The 20,987-nt window shown below is 42.0% G+C and overlaps 1 protein-coding gene and 1 long non-coding RNA gene across 2 annotated transcripts; one reads left to right on the forward strand and one right to left on the reverse strand.

The window, feature by feature from the left end:
• Positions 1–72: 72 nt before the first annotated feature.
• RPL14 (ribosomal protein L14) lies at positions 73–5,877 on the reverse strand. The gene is made up of 6 exons (XM_008522804.2): positions 2,945–5,877; positions 2,300–2,401; positions 2,016–2,110; positions 835–934; positions 677–730; positions 73–413 (listed from the first exon to the last, which is right to left on the reverse strand). The coding sequence occupies exons 1-6, from the start codon at positions 3,098–3,100 to the stop codon at positions 120–122; spliced, it is 801 nt and encodes a 266-aa protein (XP_008521026.2). The 5' UTR covers positions 3,101–5,877; the 3' UTR covers positions 73–119.
• Positions 5,878–5,932: 55 nt separating this feature from the next.
• On the forward strand, positions 5,933–6,787 carry LOC139076173 (uncharacterized). The gene is made up of 2 exons (XR_011527492.1): positions 5,933–6,055; positions 6,709–6,787. It is a non-coding gene; the product is annotated as an uncharacterized lncRNA (long non-coding RNA).
• Positions 6,788–20,987: the final 14,200 nt, after the last annotated feature.

Raw genomic sequence — 20,987 nt, forward strand, 5'->3', positions numbered from 1 at the left:
ATCAACAATTCTACCATCAATCTGTGTCACAATCCCAGCCCTAGCAAGACTTTAATCCATAGATCAAACAGATTTGCTAGCACGTCAAAAAGAATCTTTATTATTTCTATAACAGCCCCTTATGCTTTCTTGCCAGACGCCTTTGGAGCAGGTGCTTTCTGGGCTGGAGTTTTCTGACCCGGAGCTTTCTGACCCTTCTGAGCTTTCGGAGGCGCTGCCTTCTGGCCTGCAGCTTTCTGGGCTGGAGCCTTCTGGGCTGGAGCCTTCTTGCCCGCAGTGGTCGTCTTTTTTGATGGAACCTTTGCGGCAGCTGTTGCAGCTGCACCCTTAGCAGCAGGTGCCTTTTTGGGAGAAGCTTTCAGGAGAGCTGCCTTCTGAAGCTTCCTAACTTCAAGCTTGATTATTCTGTTCCTCTGAAAAATTTCAATATAAATATTTATCATACATGCATGCAAAAAATGTATAATTATGACATATGAATGCACATATTTTGTCAATCTTATCTCTACATCTACATAGGTTGCCAGCATATATAGCATATATGCGTATAAAAGACAACCCTTAAATCTAAGACTTTTATGAAGTCAATTTTGGCGTACCAAGCTTGGGTAAGCAGAATTACCAATCAAGTTTAGGGTTAGAATACAACAATCCTGAATAATTTTTCAAAACTTACCATTTTCTTTGCCTTCATGACTTTATAACGATCAAAATCTGTCATCTTGGCTTTCTGTAAAAAAAAAAAAAAACACAAAACACACAAAGATATTACCCCTCTCATACCAACCCTCCAGAAAAGAAAAGGTCAGAATTCAAATGATCTTAAGTCATTACCCTTTCCCTGGCTTCAATCTTCTTGGCCCATCTTGTGGCTGCCCATTTTGTATTGATATCTGCCTTCTGCCAGGCTTGTCGAACATACTTCTGGCGGGCACTATAAAAGAAGCAACACCATAGATTAAGGAATTAGCTTTGAAGCCACGCCAATCCAAGGACAGGTTTGTGTCCTCTGAAAAGCACAATTTATACCTCAAATTAAAAAGTGTACGCAAAACAATGCCAAAATTATCCTTCTCTTTTTTTATACTTCCAGATCTAGTTGTCTCCACTGCCATTTACTTATTTGAATGGAGTTCACTAAGCCAGGATGCCTTATAATGTCAAACACACAACTTTAATAAAAAAGGCAAACCAGACCATTTTCTGGATTTAAAAATCACCTCTTATGTATACTACCACTCCAGGATAGTGGATGTGTACAAAATGATTTCCTTTTCATAGAGAATGAGGTGAAGTTAATCCTTAGGCCTACTGTTTTATTCTGTATAAAATGTTTAAAGATTTGTGGTCAATCATCATAAAATCCAACTATAATCATTCTGAATTTCTTTCAAATATTTCAAGTATCAAAACTCAGTATACTTAAAAAATAAAGTAACAGTACACGTTCCATTGCACCGTCGCTGCAGCTCTCTAACGACACACCACGGTGTTTTAACTTCCATAATCTACAACGTGCGAAGAAAGACTCACCACTGACTGTCTCAATTCCTTTCAAGCAGCTGGTAGAACATGCTTAGCAGCTGCCATATTGAGATGATGTATGTTAAATACTAACTGACACACAGTAAAAGCTGAACTAATGATAGCTAGTTTTAGAAAAGAAATCAGTATCTTTGTTTGGAAGCAAAACTAACTAATATTTTCCAAGAAAAAAGAATTCCGTAGGGAGGTCTTTGCTGTGTAAATCCTGAAAGGGGAACAAGAAAGAGGATGGCAAATCTGGATAAAGGGAAAGCCAGAGAACTACCAGATCACGAGACATTTAAAAAGTAAATAATACCTGTCTACATCTACACTGTAAATCCCCCTTCTAAATTGCTTTCTCTCCTCAACATTGTCTACTATATTTTCAGGGGAAAAACGAAATAGCAAAAACATTTTTTAATTCAACTAAGCAAACTTTTACTGGTATAAACAAATCTGGGGAGGGATGAAGGCTGGTGGATAATTACCTGTGTGGGAACTTGAGGATGAAGTCAGTGAGCTGCATGCATTTGAAAGGCATAGCCTGTCTCCTTACCTGAGTGCAAGGTCCATCAACCAAAGCCTAGAATACATAAGATCAAGGATCTCAGTGCAATACGTAACAGTAAGCAAAATGGATAAATACTCTTAAAGCTACCACCTAGAGCACTCCTACCTTAGAGGACCATTGGAATAAGCACCGTTACCACGTATACTACATACCATTCACTGCCACGTGAACTAAACTTGTGACACTTTTCCTTACACTTACCCTGTTCTGATCAATAACATCTACAATCGCGACCAGCTTCCCGGCATGAGGTCCAAAGGAGACGTAGGCCACCCGGCCAACCTCCACGAAGCGCCTGAACACCTAAAATGGGGGGTTGGGGGGGAGAAGAGCGACGCTGACTAAAAATACTCGCTAGTTTATAAGGCTCTGCAGCTTAAAGACAACGTGGCTAAGTACCGCGGAAAAGAACGTCGGGGGGGAACACGGCCAAGTGTCATGGCTCGACCTGGACGGACAAAATCCGCAGAGCCGGCGGCGGCAAAAGCCGAGTTCCCTCGGGCCTCCAGGCCTATGGGGCCTGAACTCCCCAGCCCACCAGCCCCCCAGCCCCAGCCCAGCTCGGCCTCGGCTGCCCCACCAGGTCACCCGCCGCCCCAGCAGTCGGGATCCGCCGGGGGCATTGCGCACGCGTGGCCCAAGGCGCGCCGGGTCGGCCAGGCCCTCCACGAGCTCGCCTGCCACACGTCCGGGAAATCCCCAAACTCCGTGCTCCGCCAGCCCCGGGACCCTCACCACGGGCTACCTAAGAGCCGCTGGGCACCGTTCCGCGCCTCCGCTTCCCTGCAGAGGCAGCGGCAGAGCTGCACGGCGGTGAGAATTGGAGCCCAGAACGGCAATACTCACCATGTTGGCGGCGTTCGGCGAGAAGAGACAGGGCCCGCCCAGCCGTACGCATGTGTAGAAGGCCGCCCCGCCCTGTGGCGGGGGAGACGCCGACGTGTGCACCGATTGGTTTGGATTGGAGCGTGCGTGCGTGCGTGCGTGCGAACGCACACGCATGCGCACTGGGAAAACATGGCGGAGCCGGCCACAGTTGGCGTGTTTTTTCCCGGACGTGAGTCGAGGGATTGGTTTCGGTGATCTTGCGGGTGACGTGCAGAAAGGTCATCTCTTAGAATTTTAGGGTGAAGAAGAGCACAGAAGCTATGACGTCCAATGTAATTCTGTCCGCATTCCATTTGACTTAGTTTTTTGACATTCTTGCATCTTTCCTTCTATTAGTCAGTTCTCTGTTTTTGTCTAAATGTTGTTGCTCGTGGCTTAGTATTGTTTTTTCCCTCTCCCTAAGTGACCCTAGTAATTTTTTTAACCTTTCATTTTAAAGTAATTCAGATTTAGAGAAAAGTTACAAAACTACTACAAATAATTCCCATAAACTCTTCCTTAGATTCCCCAAACATTAACATTTTATGTTTACTTTATCGTTCTATCGGTTATTTTAGGAACCATTTGAGAGGAAATTGCAGACACTTTCCTTTATCTCTACATATTTAAATGTGTTATTTCCTAAAAACAAGGACATTATCTTACGTATTCAGAACAAAGATCAAAATCAGGAAATTAATAACGGTATATAGACTATTATTTAATTTGCAGTCCTTATTCAAATATTATCAGTTGTCCCACTTATGTCCTTCAAAGCAAATGAAAAAAATTTTTTTCCTGGCCCATGATCTAATGGAGGATTACAAGTTGCATTTAGTTATCATGTCTAGTTTTTAAAAACTTCGTAGTGGTTCTTTCGCTTTTCCTTGTCTTTCATAGTGCTGACGTTTTTTAAATACAGCCTAGTTATTTTGTAGAATGTCTGTCAATATGGATTTATTGTAGTTTTCCTCATGATTAGATTGAGATTATGCATTTTTGGTAGAAGTGTGGTGCCCTTGATCCACCACATCAGAACACATGCAGGATATCTCTTTGTTGCCTTTCATCACTTGATTATGGTAGTGATCATTGTGCTGACAATTCCCAGATGTATTCAGTCCTTTTCTTTAAGCTCTGTGCCCAGCATATCTTCCCAGGGCTGTTCAAACAGCCTTCTAAGTGACCTGCTTTCTCTGTTGCTCCCTTTAATCCTGTTCTCTGCTCATCAGTCAGAGGGATCTTTTTAAAAAATAAATCAGATCACATCACTTCCTGTTTAAAACACTTCAGTGGCTTTCTACAGTATTTAGAATAAAATCTAAACTCCTTACTCAGGGCTACAAGGCCCTGCATCATATGCTCCTGTATCCGAACACACCTTATGCTAGCCCCGTTCCCCTTCATTGTGCTTCAGCCACACTGGTCTTGAACAGGCTAAGCTGTCTCCTGCTCTGTGACTTTTGCACCTGGTGTCTCCCCTGAGGAATGCTCTTCCCTCTGTTTGTACTTATCTCATGGCAGTGCCAACCCATCTCTTGTATTTTTTTCTAGTAGCTCTTCTGAGAGACTTAGCCGGACTACCACATAAAAGAAATAGGTCATTTCCCTTCCTGCTTTTCTAGCTCAGCCTTTTGTCCCTCAGAGCTATTACCACAATTGCAATTGTTTGACTTACTTTTCTTTTCACTTAAGTTCTAGTTTTGTGCCAAATGGAATAAGTTCCATGAGGGCAGGACCTTGGCCATCTTCTTTTCTTAGCATAATGCCTGATAAGGGGCTCAATAAGTGGGTGTGAATGAATTAGTCTTTAGGCCTTGGTATCTTGCTTTATAATTTACAAAGCAAAAGACATGAATAAAAACATTCATAACAACACTTTTGTGGTAGTAGCCCCAAACTGGAAACTATCCAAGGCCCATAAACAAGAGAATGGATAAACTGTGGAAGTCTGTAGCAGTGGAGTCAACAGCAACTACACAGAACAATTTGGATGAATTTATACATAGCTGAAATAAATCAGACACAAAGAGTTTATGCTGTGACTTCATTTATATAAAGTTCAAATCAGGCAAACTAATCTATGGTTGTTAGAAGTAATGATTGTGTTTACCCTTGTCGCAGGCAGCAGTGGCTGGAGGGGAAGAGGGGCTTCTGAACTGCTGGTGGTGTTTCTTCATCTGGATATTTGTTACATGAGTGTGTTCAGCTTGTGAAAATTCAGAGCTCTACCCTTATGATTTGTGCATTTCTTTTCCCCAATTATATGTTAACTTAAATGTTTTTTAATGGAGTTTCCTAGGTCTACAAGCAGAGAATATGATATGCAGGTGTGGAGAGAGTCCAGAACCTGCATTTAAAAACAAGCTCCCCTACTGGTTCACTGAACACACTTTGGGAAACATTTTTGGATACTCCACACAGGAACAGAATTATTTTTCTAAAGTTAATTATCTGATTATGTCATCTCTGTCTGAAATCCTCCTAATGTTCATTTTTATTCCCTAGTCTATAGGATAAAGCCCAAACTCCCTAGCCTGGCATTCAAGGCCCTCCACAAGCTTACCCCAACACCTTGCTAGGTTTTCCTCTCTGGGCATTCTGTGTCCCTCATCCCTAATCCCGCTATAGCTACAATTCTGGCGACTTTTCCTGCAGCTGGGCCCCCTCTTCCTAGAATGTGCTCCCAACTTTTTCTTCCTAGAGAACGACAGCGTGTCCTTGAAGAAGCATCTCAAGATCCCCTCCCGAGCAGCCCCAGGCAGTTTTCAGGTTTCTTCGAAGCTCTAAGAAAGCCTTGTCTACCTCGTGAGGTCGCAGGAGTCCAGGAATGAACAAGACAATCATTAGCAACTACAGACCTCAGAAACCAGATAACCAGACCAGCACATGCAGAGCTCCGGTTGGCGGGCTACGCCCCTTCCGGGAGAACCAACTGGCTCGTCCAATCACCGGCAGGAAGGGCAACTCGTGGGTGATGCCAGGATTCAACATGGCGTCTTGGTGCCGCTCGGTGGTCTATTCGGGCCTCCCCCTGCAGACCTACGCCGTAGCTGCTCGTCCAATCGCCGAGAGGGAGGTCGAGCCTAGGTGCGCCCTTGCAACAAAGCTGGCGGCCAGAGGCGCTCACGTTTAAGGGATTCCGCTGGTCCTTCGTGCGAGCTGCCTTGGAGGTTGTGTGCCCCTGAACCGCGCCTCACTGCTCTTGCTGTGGCAAGAGACAGATGTGAGGGGCAAGGTGTACTCTCCGCTTCGGGTTCCTGCCCCGAGGCGCCGAGCAGAGGGGTTGCACAGGTCCCGGGTCCCAGCTGGAGGACGTGGGGAAGAGCAGCAGCACGCCCACTTCCCTGCAGTGTTTGTAGAGTACCTGCGCGTGTCACCGTGGCCAGAACCGTCCACTTGTAACCAGCTGGACCCCAGTATTCCTGTCAGCTGCAGCTGAGTAGATGTGTCTCGTTTTTTTCTCACTCATGAGGGATGGTGGCATTAGTTTATCAGACAAAATGTCTGGGGCCCCAAAGAGAAAGAAAATTGAGCCTGTTCAAGACGTGAACCAAAAGCTACCCCCAAATCTGACTTCCTTTCTTGTTCCTGTAAACTTTCAGATGTGTGAACCAATCCCAGTTATGACAAATTGGCATAGTAGTTCTATGCATGCCTACCTGGCATGGTGGACAGGTGCATGTATATTTAGGAGTGAAAAAAATGCGTTGTTACATCTGTTTTAAAAATTTGCATTTTAGGAGACCTGAAGCTGAGCAATACAGTGTCCAACCCCGGTCAACCTGAAATCACCCGAAATAAACCTGTAGCCCAGCAAAAGTAGGTGTATTGATTCATTGCAGTAAGGGGCGCTGCACACCAGAAACACCATGGGGCATTTAACCAAATGAAGGAAAAGATACAGTTACAGGATTGTGGAATGGAATTTAAACAATTCCATTGTTTAGATGGAGCTTAAATGAAACACTGTTTAGAAAGGCTGAAAGCAAAGCAGGACTGTGTAAAGGGGTCAACATCAGGCCTAGACAGCAAAATGGACCCATGAAAATGTTGTCCAAAAACCCTTTTCTGAAGCTTTGCACCTGGGTTGTAAATTGAAACTGCTTTTCTATGTTAAAGTGACTTAGATCTTCCAGGCAAGAGTGAGATGTTTCATTTTTACTGATAAAATTTCAAAGACCAAAGTTTCTGAGAGTTTGATTTTAGAGAACAAAGTTTCTCAATGAGTAAAGCAGTGGTGACTCAAGAGTAGGGTTATTAAGACACTTTTCAGATGTTGCATGACATTGGCAGAAATATTGTTTCCTGTTAACTTTACAGCTTTTTTTATGTTTTTCCTACCTGATAAGTAGCCATGTAGATTTTACTTTCTCAGTCAGAGCTAGTTTTTACTTAACAAGAATGCTGATGGTATAGCAGGAAGGTATTCTGAGGGTTAAGTCAATGGGCAAGTTTTAGATCTTTTCTGTTGCAAAGCAGGAGGTAAACTCACAAACTACAGGTGACAACATGTCCTGGGATGAGAAAGATGTCCGTAATGAGGAGGACATTGGCCTATTAAATCACAGGAGCCTGAGTGAGAGGCAAATGAAGGTCATTTTAGCAATCCAGTGGTTGCTCACCTCCAACTTCTTGTTCCCAAAGAGGCTGATGGACTCAGGAATGGGTCAGGACTCCTGCAGTGCCATGCCCCGCTCCTTCAGTAATAGAAGCATTGGACAGTACTCTAAATGCTAGAGTGGGGTTTTTGTGATCTGTCTTTCGTGTTTAATAACCAAGGAGGTAGCGTTGGTTTCTATGCCTTTGAAAGATTGGTCCAGTGTCAAGAAAATACTTGAGAAACATAGCAGATCTAAGGGACATGGAAAGGCCACAGCAAATATGGAGGCTTTTGTTGCCTTTGAGTGTAAGAAACTTTTAACAGAAGTTGTGATGCCTTAAAATAGATCATTATACTCCTTATTGTCTGTAGAAAACACATTATTCCATTACATGAATGGCTCACTAACACCAAGAATGTATATGCATTCTCTCATTATATCACAGAAGTGGACTCAGTGGTAAAGAAGAATGTTAGCTAGGTACCACATGGTACTCTGGAAACAGCTGAACAAATGTAGAATGAACTGATCAAGCTAATAGGCCTCCAAATGGAGAATGAGCTCTAGGAGCAGCTAAAAGCAACCAGATTCTTTAGTGTGATCCTTGAGGGGAGCACTGGTATCTCCTCCAAAGAAAATCTCTCCTTCTCTGTATGCTCCGTTCACTGCAGTGAAGAAGGTAAGGTGGAGCTGTGTAAGATCCGATCACTTTTGTCGAGGCCATTGGCATGATTGAGAATCTCCTGATGGAACTCTTCCTGCAGAGAATATCAGTCTGGGGTTTAGCAAAGGAAATTCTGTGGGGTTTCAGTTACCGGAGCATAATTCCATGAATGGTCAGCTGGCAAGGATTTGCAACATCTTTCCCAAGAACTTGCTCTTGGCCTCTAAGATGGAGGGGCTGAACCCAACTATTATTTGGTCCTGTGCATTGGAGCCCATCACCAGACTTCTGGTGGGCAAAGTCATGGTACTGCCAAAGGCGTTCTCAGAGCACTTCCCAGCTCAGCTGGGGTTGCTGCAGGCATTCCTGATGAGTAGGGTGCAAAGCAGGAGGAAGATGAGGAGGAAGAAAGAAGCATCAGAGAAAATGCCAGATGGAGCAGACTTTCAGTGTCTGAGCCTTTTAATGGCCCACTGTACAATCCTCCTCAAGGTTTTTCAGGAAATAGGTACCCACAGGGAGGCTTAAAGATCTTTTTTATTCCATCACCAAGTTTGACTTCTTGGTAATGAAGGTATGGGCTGAGTGCATCCTTTCATATACTAAGTCCTTGCCTCAGGACGTGTAGCAGTCTAACTGACCTCATCCGCTTGTCATCTGGGGGTTCCTGAAAATGAAGGTCGATGGGACCCAGGCTTTGTGTCCTTGTACAATGAAGTAAAGCATGGGAATAGAAGAATCTCCCGCTTTCCCCATGTTGTGTGGTCAACAAGTTCTCCAAAATGTCTTCATGGCCACAGACCTCCAAGAGAGCCACAGAAAGGCCTTGTTTATTCACCTTCTGAACCATGTCATTTTTGAAGTGCAGGAGCAGCTGTTAAAGTGCTTGCTGTGATTTGTTGCTCAGTACCTCTTCGCAAGCAATCTGCATTTTCTGAAGAATCACGAGCCTGAGATGGCACTATATGAGGCATTCAAGGGAGATATTCTCTACCTGGACAGGTATAGAGCAGAGCTGCAGAGGTAGCCAGCTGAGTGGATGGATGTTCCCAGGCAAGAGCAGCCAAATCATATCCTTGCTTCTCTGCAACACTTGAACCTCATCTGCTACCCCAGCATTAATACAGCCCTCTCTGTTCTGGCCACTATCCTGGCCACTATTCCTGTCCATGTCCCACCTGGAAAGTGAGAGAGTCACTCTGACAGAGGCACTCTCGAAGGGAGCAAGGGCTTGTCTGGGCTGGCCCTGACATGTATTCCTCAGGACATCTGATGTACATCAGGTCTCGGATGACTTTGACCCATACACACACTGACAGAGTGGCTGGAATGCTTCCTGAATTGCTGAGCTTATATACTGGTACTTGGAATTTGCCCCAGGACAAGTGAGTCTGCTGAACATATTTTTAGGTTTTGCTATCTATTTTATATGGTTGTTTTAAAAAGGCTTTCCAGTATAAATGGAGCTTGTACTTCTAATGAGGGAAGTGGATCTTGTGACCCTTTGATGCAGTGATGTTAGGGGACAATAGGATAAGAGGCAGCCAGAGGTGCTCAGTACGTTTAAAATCCAATCACTGTGGTTCAGTAAAGAAGAGTTGTGTATGGAGCTCTTAAATGCAAGTGGTATTTTAAGTTCTCTTTCCCTGCTATTATTAGAACTTAAAACTTTGCAGAGAAACCTTGGGTAGAACCCAAGCATGCTTTTTAAAAAAGTAACAATATGTAGTATAGAATCATTAGAATAGTCAAGGAATCCTTTTATGGGACTGGGGTAGGGAAAGGAAGGAAAAAGGGGAGCTTTAGAGAGAAGGGAAGAGAGAGAGAAAAGAAAGACATGCCCATGGTGAGGAGTGGGCACATAAATTCAGCCATTGCCTCTGGTTCTCTGGCAGAGAAGCAGTATGGTTTGCTGGGAGAAATACAAGCTGTTGAGGCAGCCCTGAGTTCACATCTTCCCTCTGTCCCTCTCTTGCTGTGTGATATTGGTTGAGTTACTTAACCTTTTCATCTCCTTTTGTCTGTTTAAAAGCTCTCTGTATTTCCCTAAACATTGTTGGAAGGGTAAATTGAGATAGGGTATGTGGAAAATACTGTGTAAATTATAAGATTGTGTATGTGGTTAACTACCTTGGTGCTGAGAGATTTGTAGTAAGACCGTAACTCATTGATTCAACTGTTTAGCAAACTCTTAAGTACACATAATGATCATAGCTTTCATTTGTTGGTCACATTTTTTGTGCCAAGCCCTGTGCTAAGTGGGCCCTATGGTCCATAATACAGCCCCTGCCCTCAAAGAACTCTGGCCTGGGACAGCTCTTCTCTCATCAGACATGCCCTCTGGCAGCTCAGTGCTGCAGCCCAAGATGAATTCACCTGACAAGACTGGGCTTCACAGCCTGGGGCAGCCTTTCCCTCAAGGGACTGGATCTGGATTGTTCTTACCTCTGTGCTGATTTGCAACTGGGAATGAGGGCTTTTAGTGGAGGTGAGCTGGCAGGACTTGGGAAGAGTGAGACAAGGTCGCCCTCTTTGATGGCTGTGTTGAACCCACTGATATTCCTTATTCACTTGTAGAATGAGTTTACCTCAGAAAGGTTGAGCCTGTCTGCTGGGGGAAAGGGTGGCAGAGATGCTGAGAGGTTTGTGGGGAGGTGTGCAAGGTTGGTTGGGATCCCAGGGCAAGGTTGGTGCTCCTGCACCAGTGGACAGGGTCAACTTCCGAAAAAGTAAAGTGACAGAAACACATAGGATGGCCTTTAACTCCAAGGAAGGTACACGTGATAATCTTGGCTGGCTTGATACTTCCTTGGAATTCTTTGACCTACTGTATCTTTTCATTGATTCTTTACAAGAGTCCCATGAGGTGGGGAAATGACTGTGATAGGAGACCATATGATATTGTCAAAAGACAGTTTGATGATGTTCTCAATCCTTTCTGTGACCCTGGGCAATTTACTTGCTGTCTCTAAACCTCAGCTTCCTCTGTGGCAAAATAAGGATGACAAATGTCAACCTCAAGGCTAAATGGAAGGATCTATTTCAGAGATCCACAAACTTTTCTTGTAAAGGACCTGGTAGTAAATATTTTAGACTTTGATAGCCACACAGTCTCGACCACAACTGTTCAATTCTGCCATTTTTATTGCAAAAGCAGCCATAGATAATATAAAAATGAATGGGCGTGGTTGTGTTCCAATAAACGTTATTTATAAACAAGCAGTTGGGCTAAAATTGACCCATGGGCCATGGTTTGCCAACCCCCGGTCTAGACAAAGTCCTTAACCTGTCAGAATTTGTCCTCAATTAGTCTCTGTAAAATGAGTGCTAAGATATTGAATATTTAAGTGTGTGCCGGGTGGATGTTCTAAGTGCTTTGGGCTTCATTGTCTTCAGGTAAAAGAGAAGCCAGATTCTGGCTGGGAGCTTGCTGGCAAGATTGGCTTACTGGTAGGAACTCTTCCTTGATTTCTTGAACTGAATTCTTCCTTGACTTTTGTGGGTACCATTATTCAGGTAACCTAATTTCCCATGTTCCTGAGACAAATCTTTAAGGCATGCATATCTACTTGTCTGGGACAAATATATTGGAAGGAAAAGATGGAAAATAATACCTTATGTTTGGGAGAGTTTCATGGACTATCTAAGCTAAAGAGAAGAAGGATAAACAAGGTCTAGAAACTGGGTGAAGAGAAAAAGTGTCCATGGGCCACACTAAAGCCCTTGGAACTTGAACAAATTGCTCTTGGGCCACAGAGCCATGAAGATTTCCCCCGTTCTTCACTGGGGTTTTGTCCTCCAGGCTTCCAGGCCGCAGGCGACTGCTGAGGTTGGTGGGAGCCTGGGAGATTAATTGCAAGTGAGTTGCTGTTATGATGGCCATTCCAGACTGCCCAGCTGGGTCCCTGCTACTGCTAAGACTGGGTGACCACAGGCTGGGTTCAAACAGAGTAGAGAGGTGCACAGCTCTCCCAAGGCCAGAGGTACATGCTCTCCTTCTAGTTCTGTGAGATTGAGACACCACGGTATCTTTCCAATGATTGTTATTTGGAGAATTAAGCTAGTTTGAAGTGAATTTTTATTACTTAAAACCAAAAGAGTGTGTGTATATTTCTATATATGAGATATTTTTTATTGTGTATTTGTATATTGATTGATTAGCCTCCCTCTTTTCCAAAAGGGGGTAAGTTCCCTGGGGGTATGAGGCTTATCTGTTTTTAGCACTTCTCTGTCCCCAGGGACTGACACTGTGTTCAGCACATACACAGGCTCTCAATTGTTGTTGCATGTTATTGGGTGCTCCCGAGCACTCAGTGGTGTGGGGTGAGTCTTAAGCAGAAATTAGGGGGCAAGGAGTGAAGGAGGATATTGTAAAGAGGGGACTGAATGCTTGCTGGTTTGGATTGAGAAAAGTTACTGTGCACTCCTTTTGCAAGGTTTTCACTTAGCTTCTGGGTGAATGTTAGGCAGGTACACATAAATGATTATATCTTCCCTTGGTCCTAATTGATTCCTTTGGAAAGATAAGCTTTAGCAACTACACTTTTCACCCTAGGAGGAATAACTCCATTTATTCCTCATTGTGCACTATGTCAGGGGCAAAGAATGCTGGATAACTTTTTCCCATTGTTATATTCAGAAATGTATTAGCACTCCATTTTGGCAAGTACATCATGCCTGACTTCTTGCTCTTTCTCTTACAGGTACAATTTTGTTCCCTTATAAAGGTTTTCTATTCCCTTATAAAGTGTTTTCTATTATGGGCTCTTATTAATTCTGCCCTTTATTTGTTAGAAGAGTTGTGTTTTAGGGCCCTGGCTCTAGGGATGTTCCCCAGGCTATGATGGATCAATGGAAAACAGTCTGATGGAAAATGACACATATTTAGAATTAAAACACAAAAACTTGCACACAGATGTTCATAGCAGCATTATTCATATAGGTAAATAATGGAAACAACCCAACTATCCATTGACTGATGAATGGATAAATAAAATGTGGTACATTCATGAAATGGACTATTATATGGCAATAAAAACCAACAAAGTACTGATAAATGCTACAGAATGGATGAACCTTGAAAACATTACACTAAGTGAAAGAAGTTGGTCACAAAAGACCACATATTGTGTAATTGCATTTATATGAAATGTGCAGAATAGGCAAATCTATAGAGATAGAAAGTAGATTAGTGATTGCCAGGGGCTGGGGAGAGGTGGATGGGGGGATGGGGTGTGACAGCTAATGGGTATGGAGTTTCTTTCTGAGTTGGTGAAATACTCTAAAATGAGTATGCTGGCACAACTCTGTGAGTATATTAAAAACCACTGAATTAAATGAGTGAATTATATCATATGTGAATTGTAGCTTGATAAATCGGTTAAAATTTTTTTTAAATGTACACAGCTCTGACCTTTTGAGATTTGGTGTGAATGTCTGAAAAATAGTGAATGAGTCTATGCATGAGCAGCAGTGGTGTTGGAGAGTAGGAACGTCTGCTCTGTGTGTTTATGTGTAGTCAGGGCGTCTGGGTGGTATGGAAGTATCAGGGTATGGTGGAGGGGCAGGGTATCTGTATGATGTGTAAGAGGGGCACAGGTGTGTGTGGTATGAGTGGGTAATAGCCAGGACACTGTGGTGGGTGTGTGGGGAATGGGCGTGGCTTTGTAAGTGAGTGCATGCATGAGGGGGACAGACGTCTCTGTGGTGGGAGACATCAGTGTGTCTCTCTGTGGTGTGTGTAGTGTTCTGAAGTGAACCCAACTGAGTGAGAGTTGCCATGTCTTTTCCTCTCCTGAGTGCAAGGACAGTTATCCAAAATTCATTCTTTCTAAGGATTATAGCCTCTAGAACTATTGGTTTGTTATGTAACCATGATCCTGAGCGCTTTTTTCCCCCCAATAAGCAGAGGAAATGTTGTGGTTTTTGCTGTACGTATTTTTCTTGATGGGCTGTGAGTCCAGGAGCCAAGATAAGCAAGCAAAATCGAGATCTTTGACACTCTTCACAACATCGACAATAGGCTGAATAATTTATGATAGAACCAGGAAACCAGAGGGGAGTCACTGGTGTATTCCAGGGGCCTAAAAGAGTGCCTAGAAGAGAATAGGCCTGCCACAAATATTTTTAAGTGAATTAATGAATAGCCAAAGCCTTGGAGTATACTACATGTCCATAAAAGGGGTCTGCTTCGATAAACTAGCCTACACAGCTGCTGAAAATCACACACAAATCACTTGGACTGCTTAGCTACCTATGCTGAGGGAGACTACTCTCCAGGGTAGGAATGGAAGTTCCACACGTGTTAGAGTCTTAACAGCACCAGAAATAGAACTTTGCTGCAAAGAGCTTTCCGAGAGGCTTGCTAAGTAGGTGAAAAACTCTTGCATCACTATGGAAACCTCCCCACAAAATGAACGACATTACAACAAGAAGGATGCTAAATAATGCAATATAGAGAATATGGCAGTCTGATCCCCTATCATCTCCTTTTCCTCATGTCCTATTGCTCTCCCTCTAGCTCATTCTTTCTCCAGCCACATTGGCCTCCTTCTGTTTTCAGGTATGGCAAGCAAGTTCCTGCTTTGGAACCTGGGCACTGGCTGTCCCCTCTCCAAAACCTTCTTCCCCCAGACATTTGCCTGGCTCACTCCCTCGTCTCCTTCAAGTCTTTGCTCAGATTCATTTTCTCAGTGTGGCCTATCCTGGCCATCCTATTTAAGGTCTAACACAAAATAATTTACTCCATTATCACATTATTGTTTTATTGTCTGTCCCCTCTCTGTCCCTACTAAAATTTAATCTCTGAGAAAGCAAAATAAATTTGTTTTGTTCTTTGATGTGACCTAGGTGCCTCAAACATCACCTCCTTCAATTGAATGCCCTCAATAAATATTTGTTGAATAAATAAATAACTTATTAATTGTGAAACTGAATCCTCTCTGAAAGGTTTGTGGCACCTTGTTTAAACAGCAAACAGAAAGTTCTGTGTTTTAAGTTGTGGCTGAGGTACCATCATCCATGATATATTTGGAGCTGGATCCTGTGATCTGGTCTCAAATAGCTGCTCTGTGGGTAATTGTTGCTATCCTAGACCTTTGACCCATTCATCTCAGCCGACCTGTGTTCTAGCTATAATCCTAGAATTGGGCAAAAGATTCTACAATCCAAGGAAGATATATAGCCATGATTAAGCAAATCAAACACATAATTATAACACTTTGTGTTAAATGTAGCCAATCTCTGAGTATTTGTTATTAAAGTATCTCTAATATTAAGAGACACTAACAGATTCATCATGTAAATTCAAATGAAAACGTGTGATTGATTTTCAACTTTGGATTTTATGTTGAAAGGCTTGTGAGAATTTGATTAAGTATGTAGACAACTTTGAGATGTTTAAGAGAACTTGATTTACTACATTATACACTTGATTTTTTTTTGGATTTATATGACTTTCTTTAGTGCTTATGAAGGTTTGTTAGGTTTGTAGGTCTGCCCTGTCAGGCATATGAAGTGCTTGAAAAATTCAAATATATGACATTTATGAAATAAATTTAAGAATTTCAGAAAGTTTAATTAGTAACAGTTTTAAGTGGTGCCAGTGTTGTTGGAAATTTAATCTCTTAGACGAGACTTAGTTGAAGATTTATCACAGAGCAAGCTAAAGTTATTGTTTCTAATTTATAGAAAAATTACTAGATGTAAAGTCAAATATAAACAAGATTTATAAGTTGAAATCAAAGGTTTAAGAAAATTTAGGTGTTTAGACTTTAGACTTTAAAAAAAGTAACATTATATTAATGGCAAGAAACTGTCAGTCCATCCTCTGCACATAACCCTTCTTAGACATTTGAAAGGAAAAGTCTCTACTGACCACTTTGAAATAATGGGTTGAAGATAAATCCACAAACGAGCTTGAGAAGGGTCAGGACATTGAGAGCCCAGGAAACCTGAACAAAGACATAGGGCCACATCTGAATGAGAAGATGACCACATTTAATTCTGGTCACCTGGCCCCTGAGAGGTGGCATCAGACCCAGGAAAGGCATCGGGGGAAAACAATGACTGCAGCGGGGACTTAGTTTGCACCAAGTTCAGCTGTGAGTTACAGGGACTGTCAATAACTGTGGCTTAAAGTCATTAGACATTTATTTCCCTCTCTTGTGGGCAGCCCTGGGCTGGCCTAGTGCCTTGGCTCAGGGACACAGCTTACTCCTCCGCCACCCCTAATGTCCTGAGGTGGCCTTCTTCTCACTACCCCCGGCCTACAGATTCTGCCTTACACCCATGCAGCAGGATAGAGGAAGAAGGCAAAGGGGTCTGCCCACTGTCATCTCGGGAAGAGTCTGGCCTGCCACATCAGGACACTTCTGCTTCCTTCCCATTGATCAGAACTCAGCCTCATCATCGCATTCACGCCTCCCTGCAAACGATGCTGGAAATGGAGTCTGTGTCTGGGTGGCTGTGAGCCCTGCTAAACCCAGACAGTCTAGTATTAGTACTGTGGAGAAAGGCAAAAACAAATTTCAGGAAGCAGATACCTAATACCCTACACCTGTGATGTGGGCAGCAGCAAGCCTCGGAAGGTGAAATTGGGTATCTTAAGACTTTCATCTGGAATGGCAGAGTTGAGAGGGGGTGGAAGTGACAGCCTTACTCACTGAAACGTGTACAGCGTGAACGTAGGCTTGCTCCCTAAACGTCACAGAACTATAGCTGGGGCTTATGTTTAAAACCGAAGAAAGGTCATTTAGGGCAAATAAGAAATGTTCTTTTAGATGTAGCATTTAAAAAACAAAACAAAAACTGAGGAATGAGTTAGCCTAACAGACAGTATGAGAGGAAAATATAAATTTGGGTCCAGAACTTTTTCATAATTTTACCAATGACACGTTCTTAGAGGTTATTAAGAAGAGGAACCATATAAGGTTGAAAGAAACTGCTTTGCTTACAGAAAAAACAGCCTTTTGTGTACAAAATCTAGGCCTGGAAAGTCTAGTCCACATGTTACTCTTCTATTTTTTTTTTTTTTAATTGAGGAAACCTATTCCTTTCCTCTTTCTCTCTTTTTAATTAAGGTATGACTTACCTGCAGTAAAATACAGAGATCTTAAATATATGGTTAATGGGTTTTAACAAATGTTTCTGTCCTTATAACCACTATCCAGACCAAGATACAGAACATTTCTGTCACCCCATTAAGTTCTCTCTTGCTTCTTCACTCCATCCCATGTGGAGGGTGGTCTGCCCTCCCAATAGTGGTCAAACACTCTTCTGCCTTCATCACCACAGATTTATTTGGCCAATTTTTAAAGTTTTTGTAAATAGAATCATACAGTATTTATTCTTTTGGGTCTGGCTTCTTCAGCTCAATATTATGTCTGTGAGATTCATCCATGTTGTTCTAGGTATCAGGAGTTCAGTACTCTTTATTGCTGAGTAGTATTCGACTGCATGAATATATCACAATTTGTTTACAATCCCCCCCAAATTTTCCTGTTGATAGACATTTGGGCTTTTCCAGTTTGGGGCTGTAACAAATATAGCTGCTATGAACATTCTTGTACAAGTCTTTGTCCAAGTGGATATAGCCCCAACTTTGTTGTTCTTTTTCAAAAATTTTTGGCTAGTCTAGGTCCTTTGCTTTTCTATACAAAGTTTAGAATCAACTTAACTTCTATGAAAAAAGGATTTTGCATAGGGATTTTGACAGGGATTGCATGGAATCTATAGATCAATTTGGAGAGTGTGTTAGGTTAGAGTCTCTGTGAAACAGACTCTAAGAAAAAGAATTATGTGCAGGAGGTTCTCTGGGAAGTGCTTTCAGGATCTACACCTATAAGGAAGCGAAGAAGCAGAATTGAGTAGAGGAAGAAGTTGAAGGCAGTGGAGTTACAACAGCATTCTCAGCCAACTGCTCAAGGAGCTCTGGAGCTGGGATGGCCCTTCAGAATGGTCCTTTTGTACCCCTCCCCCCACATAGACCAATCATTAACTGCAAGCTTCTCTTGGGTAGGAGGTGTAACTTTGGGCCAGGCAGCTCTCCTTAACCTGGGGACAAGGAGAGGGACTCTGATGGGAGCCAGCAGCAGCCAACACTCTCAGGAGCTGGGGCAGAACACCACAGCACCCACTACTGGGAGAATAGTAGTGACATCTTAACAGTACTGGCTCTTCCAATCCATTAACAAATGATCTGTCTCAATTTTAAATAGATCTTTAATTTTAGTCAATCCATTCAGTATCATAAATAACACCTTTTATTTATTTCTTTTAAAAAAGGATTTTCAGAGAAAAGCATATTCTACATCCCACAACTTACAGATTTCTAGGCCAATATGGTATTTTCTTTTTTAAATCAAAGGTGTACATTCACATAAAGAATCCAACAGTTTGTTACAGAAAACAGTAGTTTCCCCACTCCGTTCTTCCCAGACCATTCCAGAGAGGCAATCATTTCACTTCTTGTAGTTGATTATATTTCTTACATGCTTTTAAACAACAGATTTGTATGGCTACTTCTTGAGTTTTCAGTTTTAAGCCCTATCTATTGATTCCCCACTGTGGAAGGTGAATATTTCTCTCTCTTTTCTCACTCTGTTTCTATCACATGTGCTCATATATGTTAGTGCAATGTTAAGTATTTACATTAAAGTGACCATCTAAAGTTATACTGCACAACTTTCCATTTCCCCATCATTAAAAATTTTTTTGTTTTCATTTGCTTTCTATCTGTGGTCTTCTTAATAATTTAATCTCAAACTCTTCTTCAATTATCTAAATCTCTTCTCAGGATATTAGTTTACATCAGATGTAAAATTCTATTTCATCTTTTTGTTGCTGAGGAAGATTGTTCTTGAGCTAACATCTCTGCCAATCTTCCTCTATTTTGTATGTGGGTTACCACCACAGCATGGCTGCCAATGAGTGGTGTAGGTCTGCACCTGGGAACTGAACCCAAGCCACCAAAGCAGAGTGTGCCAAACTTAACCACTAGGCCACAGGGCTGACCCCTGTTTCATCTTCTTGAAGATATTTCTATCAGAGTCATCTGACTTGCTTCATTCTGGGCAGGTTCCCTCTGTACCTTCATCATTGTCCTGGAGATTTCTTTCCTCTCTTCTCTCATATTATGTCTTCTCTTTCCTAGAGCCCATGCCTGCCTTTTTCTTGGTTTACGTCCTTGTTTCAGTGGAACACATTCTCCAGTTAGTTTCCTGTGAAAGGACACTGTCTGAAAATATCTATTCTGTTCTCACACTTAATTGATGGTTTGGCTAAATATAGAACTCAGTTTGAAAATAATTTTTCTTCGGAATTTTGAAGGCATTGTTCCTTTGTCTTCTTGCTTCCAGAGTTAGTGTAGAGAAATCTAAGCTATTCTCATCTTGAGCCTTTGTATGTGAGCTGTTTTTTGCTTTTTTCTCTCTGAAAGCTTGTTAGATCTATTTTTTTTATCTGAAATTTTCTGAAATTTTACAGTTTTGTGCCTATAGTTTTCATCCTTTGGCCTGGGTCTTTTCAATCATGTCCTTCTGTTCAGGGTAAAATTTTCTTTTTATTTCATGAGTAACTTCCTCTTTTCTATTTTTTCTTTTTGGAACTTGTGTTATCCAGATGGGGACCTTTGAGGACTGGTTTTGAAATTCTCTAGTCTTTTCACTCCTTTTTCCTATTCCTCTGTCTTTTTTCTCTACTTTCTGAGGGTTTGCCTCAATGTTAACTTCCAAACATTCTAGCGAGTTTTCTTTCTTTTTTGGAGGAAGATTAGCCCTGAGCTAACTACTGCCAATCCTCCTCTTTTTGCTGAGGATGATTGGCCCTGAGCTAACATCCGTGCTCATCTTCCTCTACTTTATACATGGGACACCTACCACAGCATGGCTTTTGCCAAGCAGTGCCATGTCTGCACCTGGGATCTGAACCGGTGAACCCCAGGCCGCCAAGAAGCAGAACATGTGAACTTAACTGCTGCGCCACCAGGCTGGCCCCCCTTCTAGTAAGTTTTCAATGTCTGCTGTCATGTTTTTAATTTTCAAGAGCTGTTTCTTCCTTCTGAATCCCACCTGCCCTTTAAAAAAATTTGTTTCTATTTAATAAATGCAATATCTTCTTTTATCTCTCTGAGGTATTAATCATAGTTTCCTCTTTTGTTTAAAGTTTTCTTTTCCATGCATGGTTTCTATTTCTTCCAATTCACTTTTTCTTGTTAGTTTGTTTTGTTCTTTATCCATATATTCCAGCTAATAGATGTTGATTGATAGGTTATTAAGTATATAAATCTGGAGTTAAGGGGAGAGGGTCAGAGGATAAAAATTTTATCTACCTCATATAGCTGTTGTAAATATTAAATGATATAATGCATATAATTTACTTATCACAGAGCTTGGAATATCATTCAAATGTTAGATATTACTTTTATTTTATTATTTAATGACTGCATACAGCCCATAGACGAACATAATTAACTTAACAATTCCTCTACTGTTATTGAGCACTGGGCTTCCCCCGCCCCCTTTTTACTGTTATATAAACAGGAATGTATGTCTTTGTGAAAACAGCTTTATTCACATATTTTTAAACTGATATTGTGGAAAATTTCAATCCTATACAAAAGTAGGGAAAATAGTATAATGAACTCCCGTGTGCCCGTCACTTAGTTTCAGTAGTTACCCATTTATTGCCAATCATCCAAACATGTTCATGTGTAATGAGAAATTTTGTTTTATGTGAGTATATATAGATTCTATAC

Source organism: Equus przewalskii, chromosome 15 (genome assembly GCF_037783145.1).
Source record: "Equus przewalskii isolate Varuska chromosome 15, EquPr2, whole genome shotgun sequence".
Classification (NCBI taxonomy): Eukaryota; Metazoa; Chordata; class Mammalia; order Perissodactyla; family Equidae; genus Equus; species Equus przewalskii.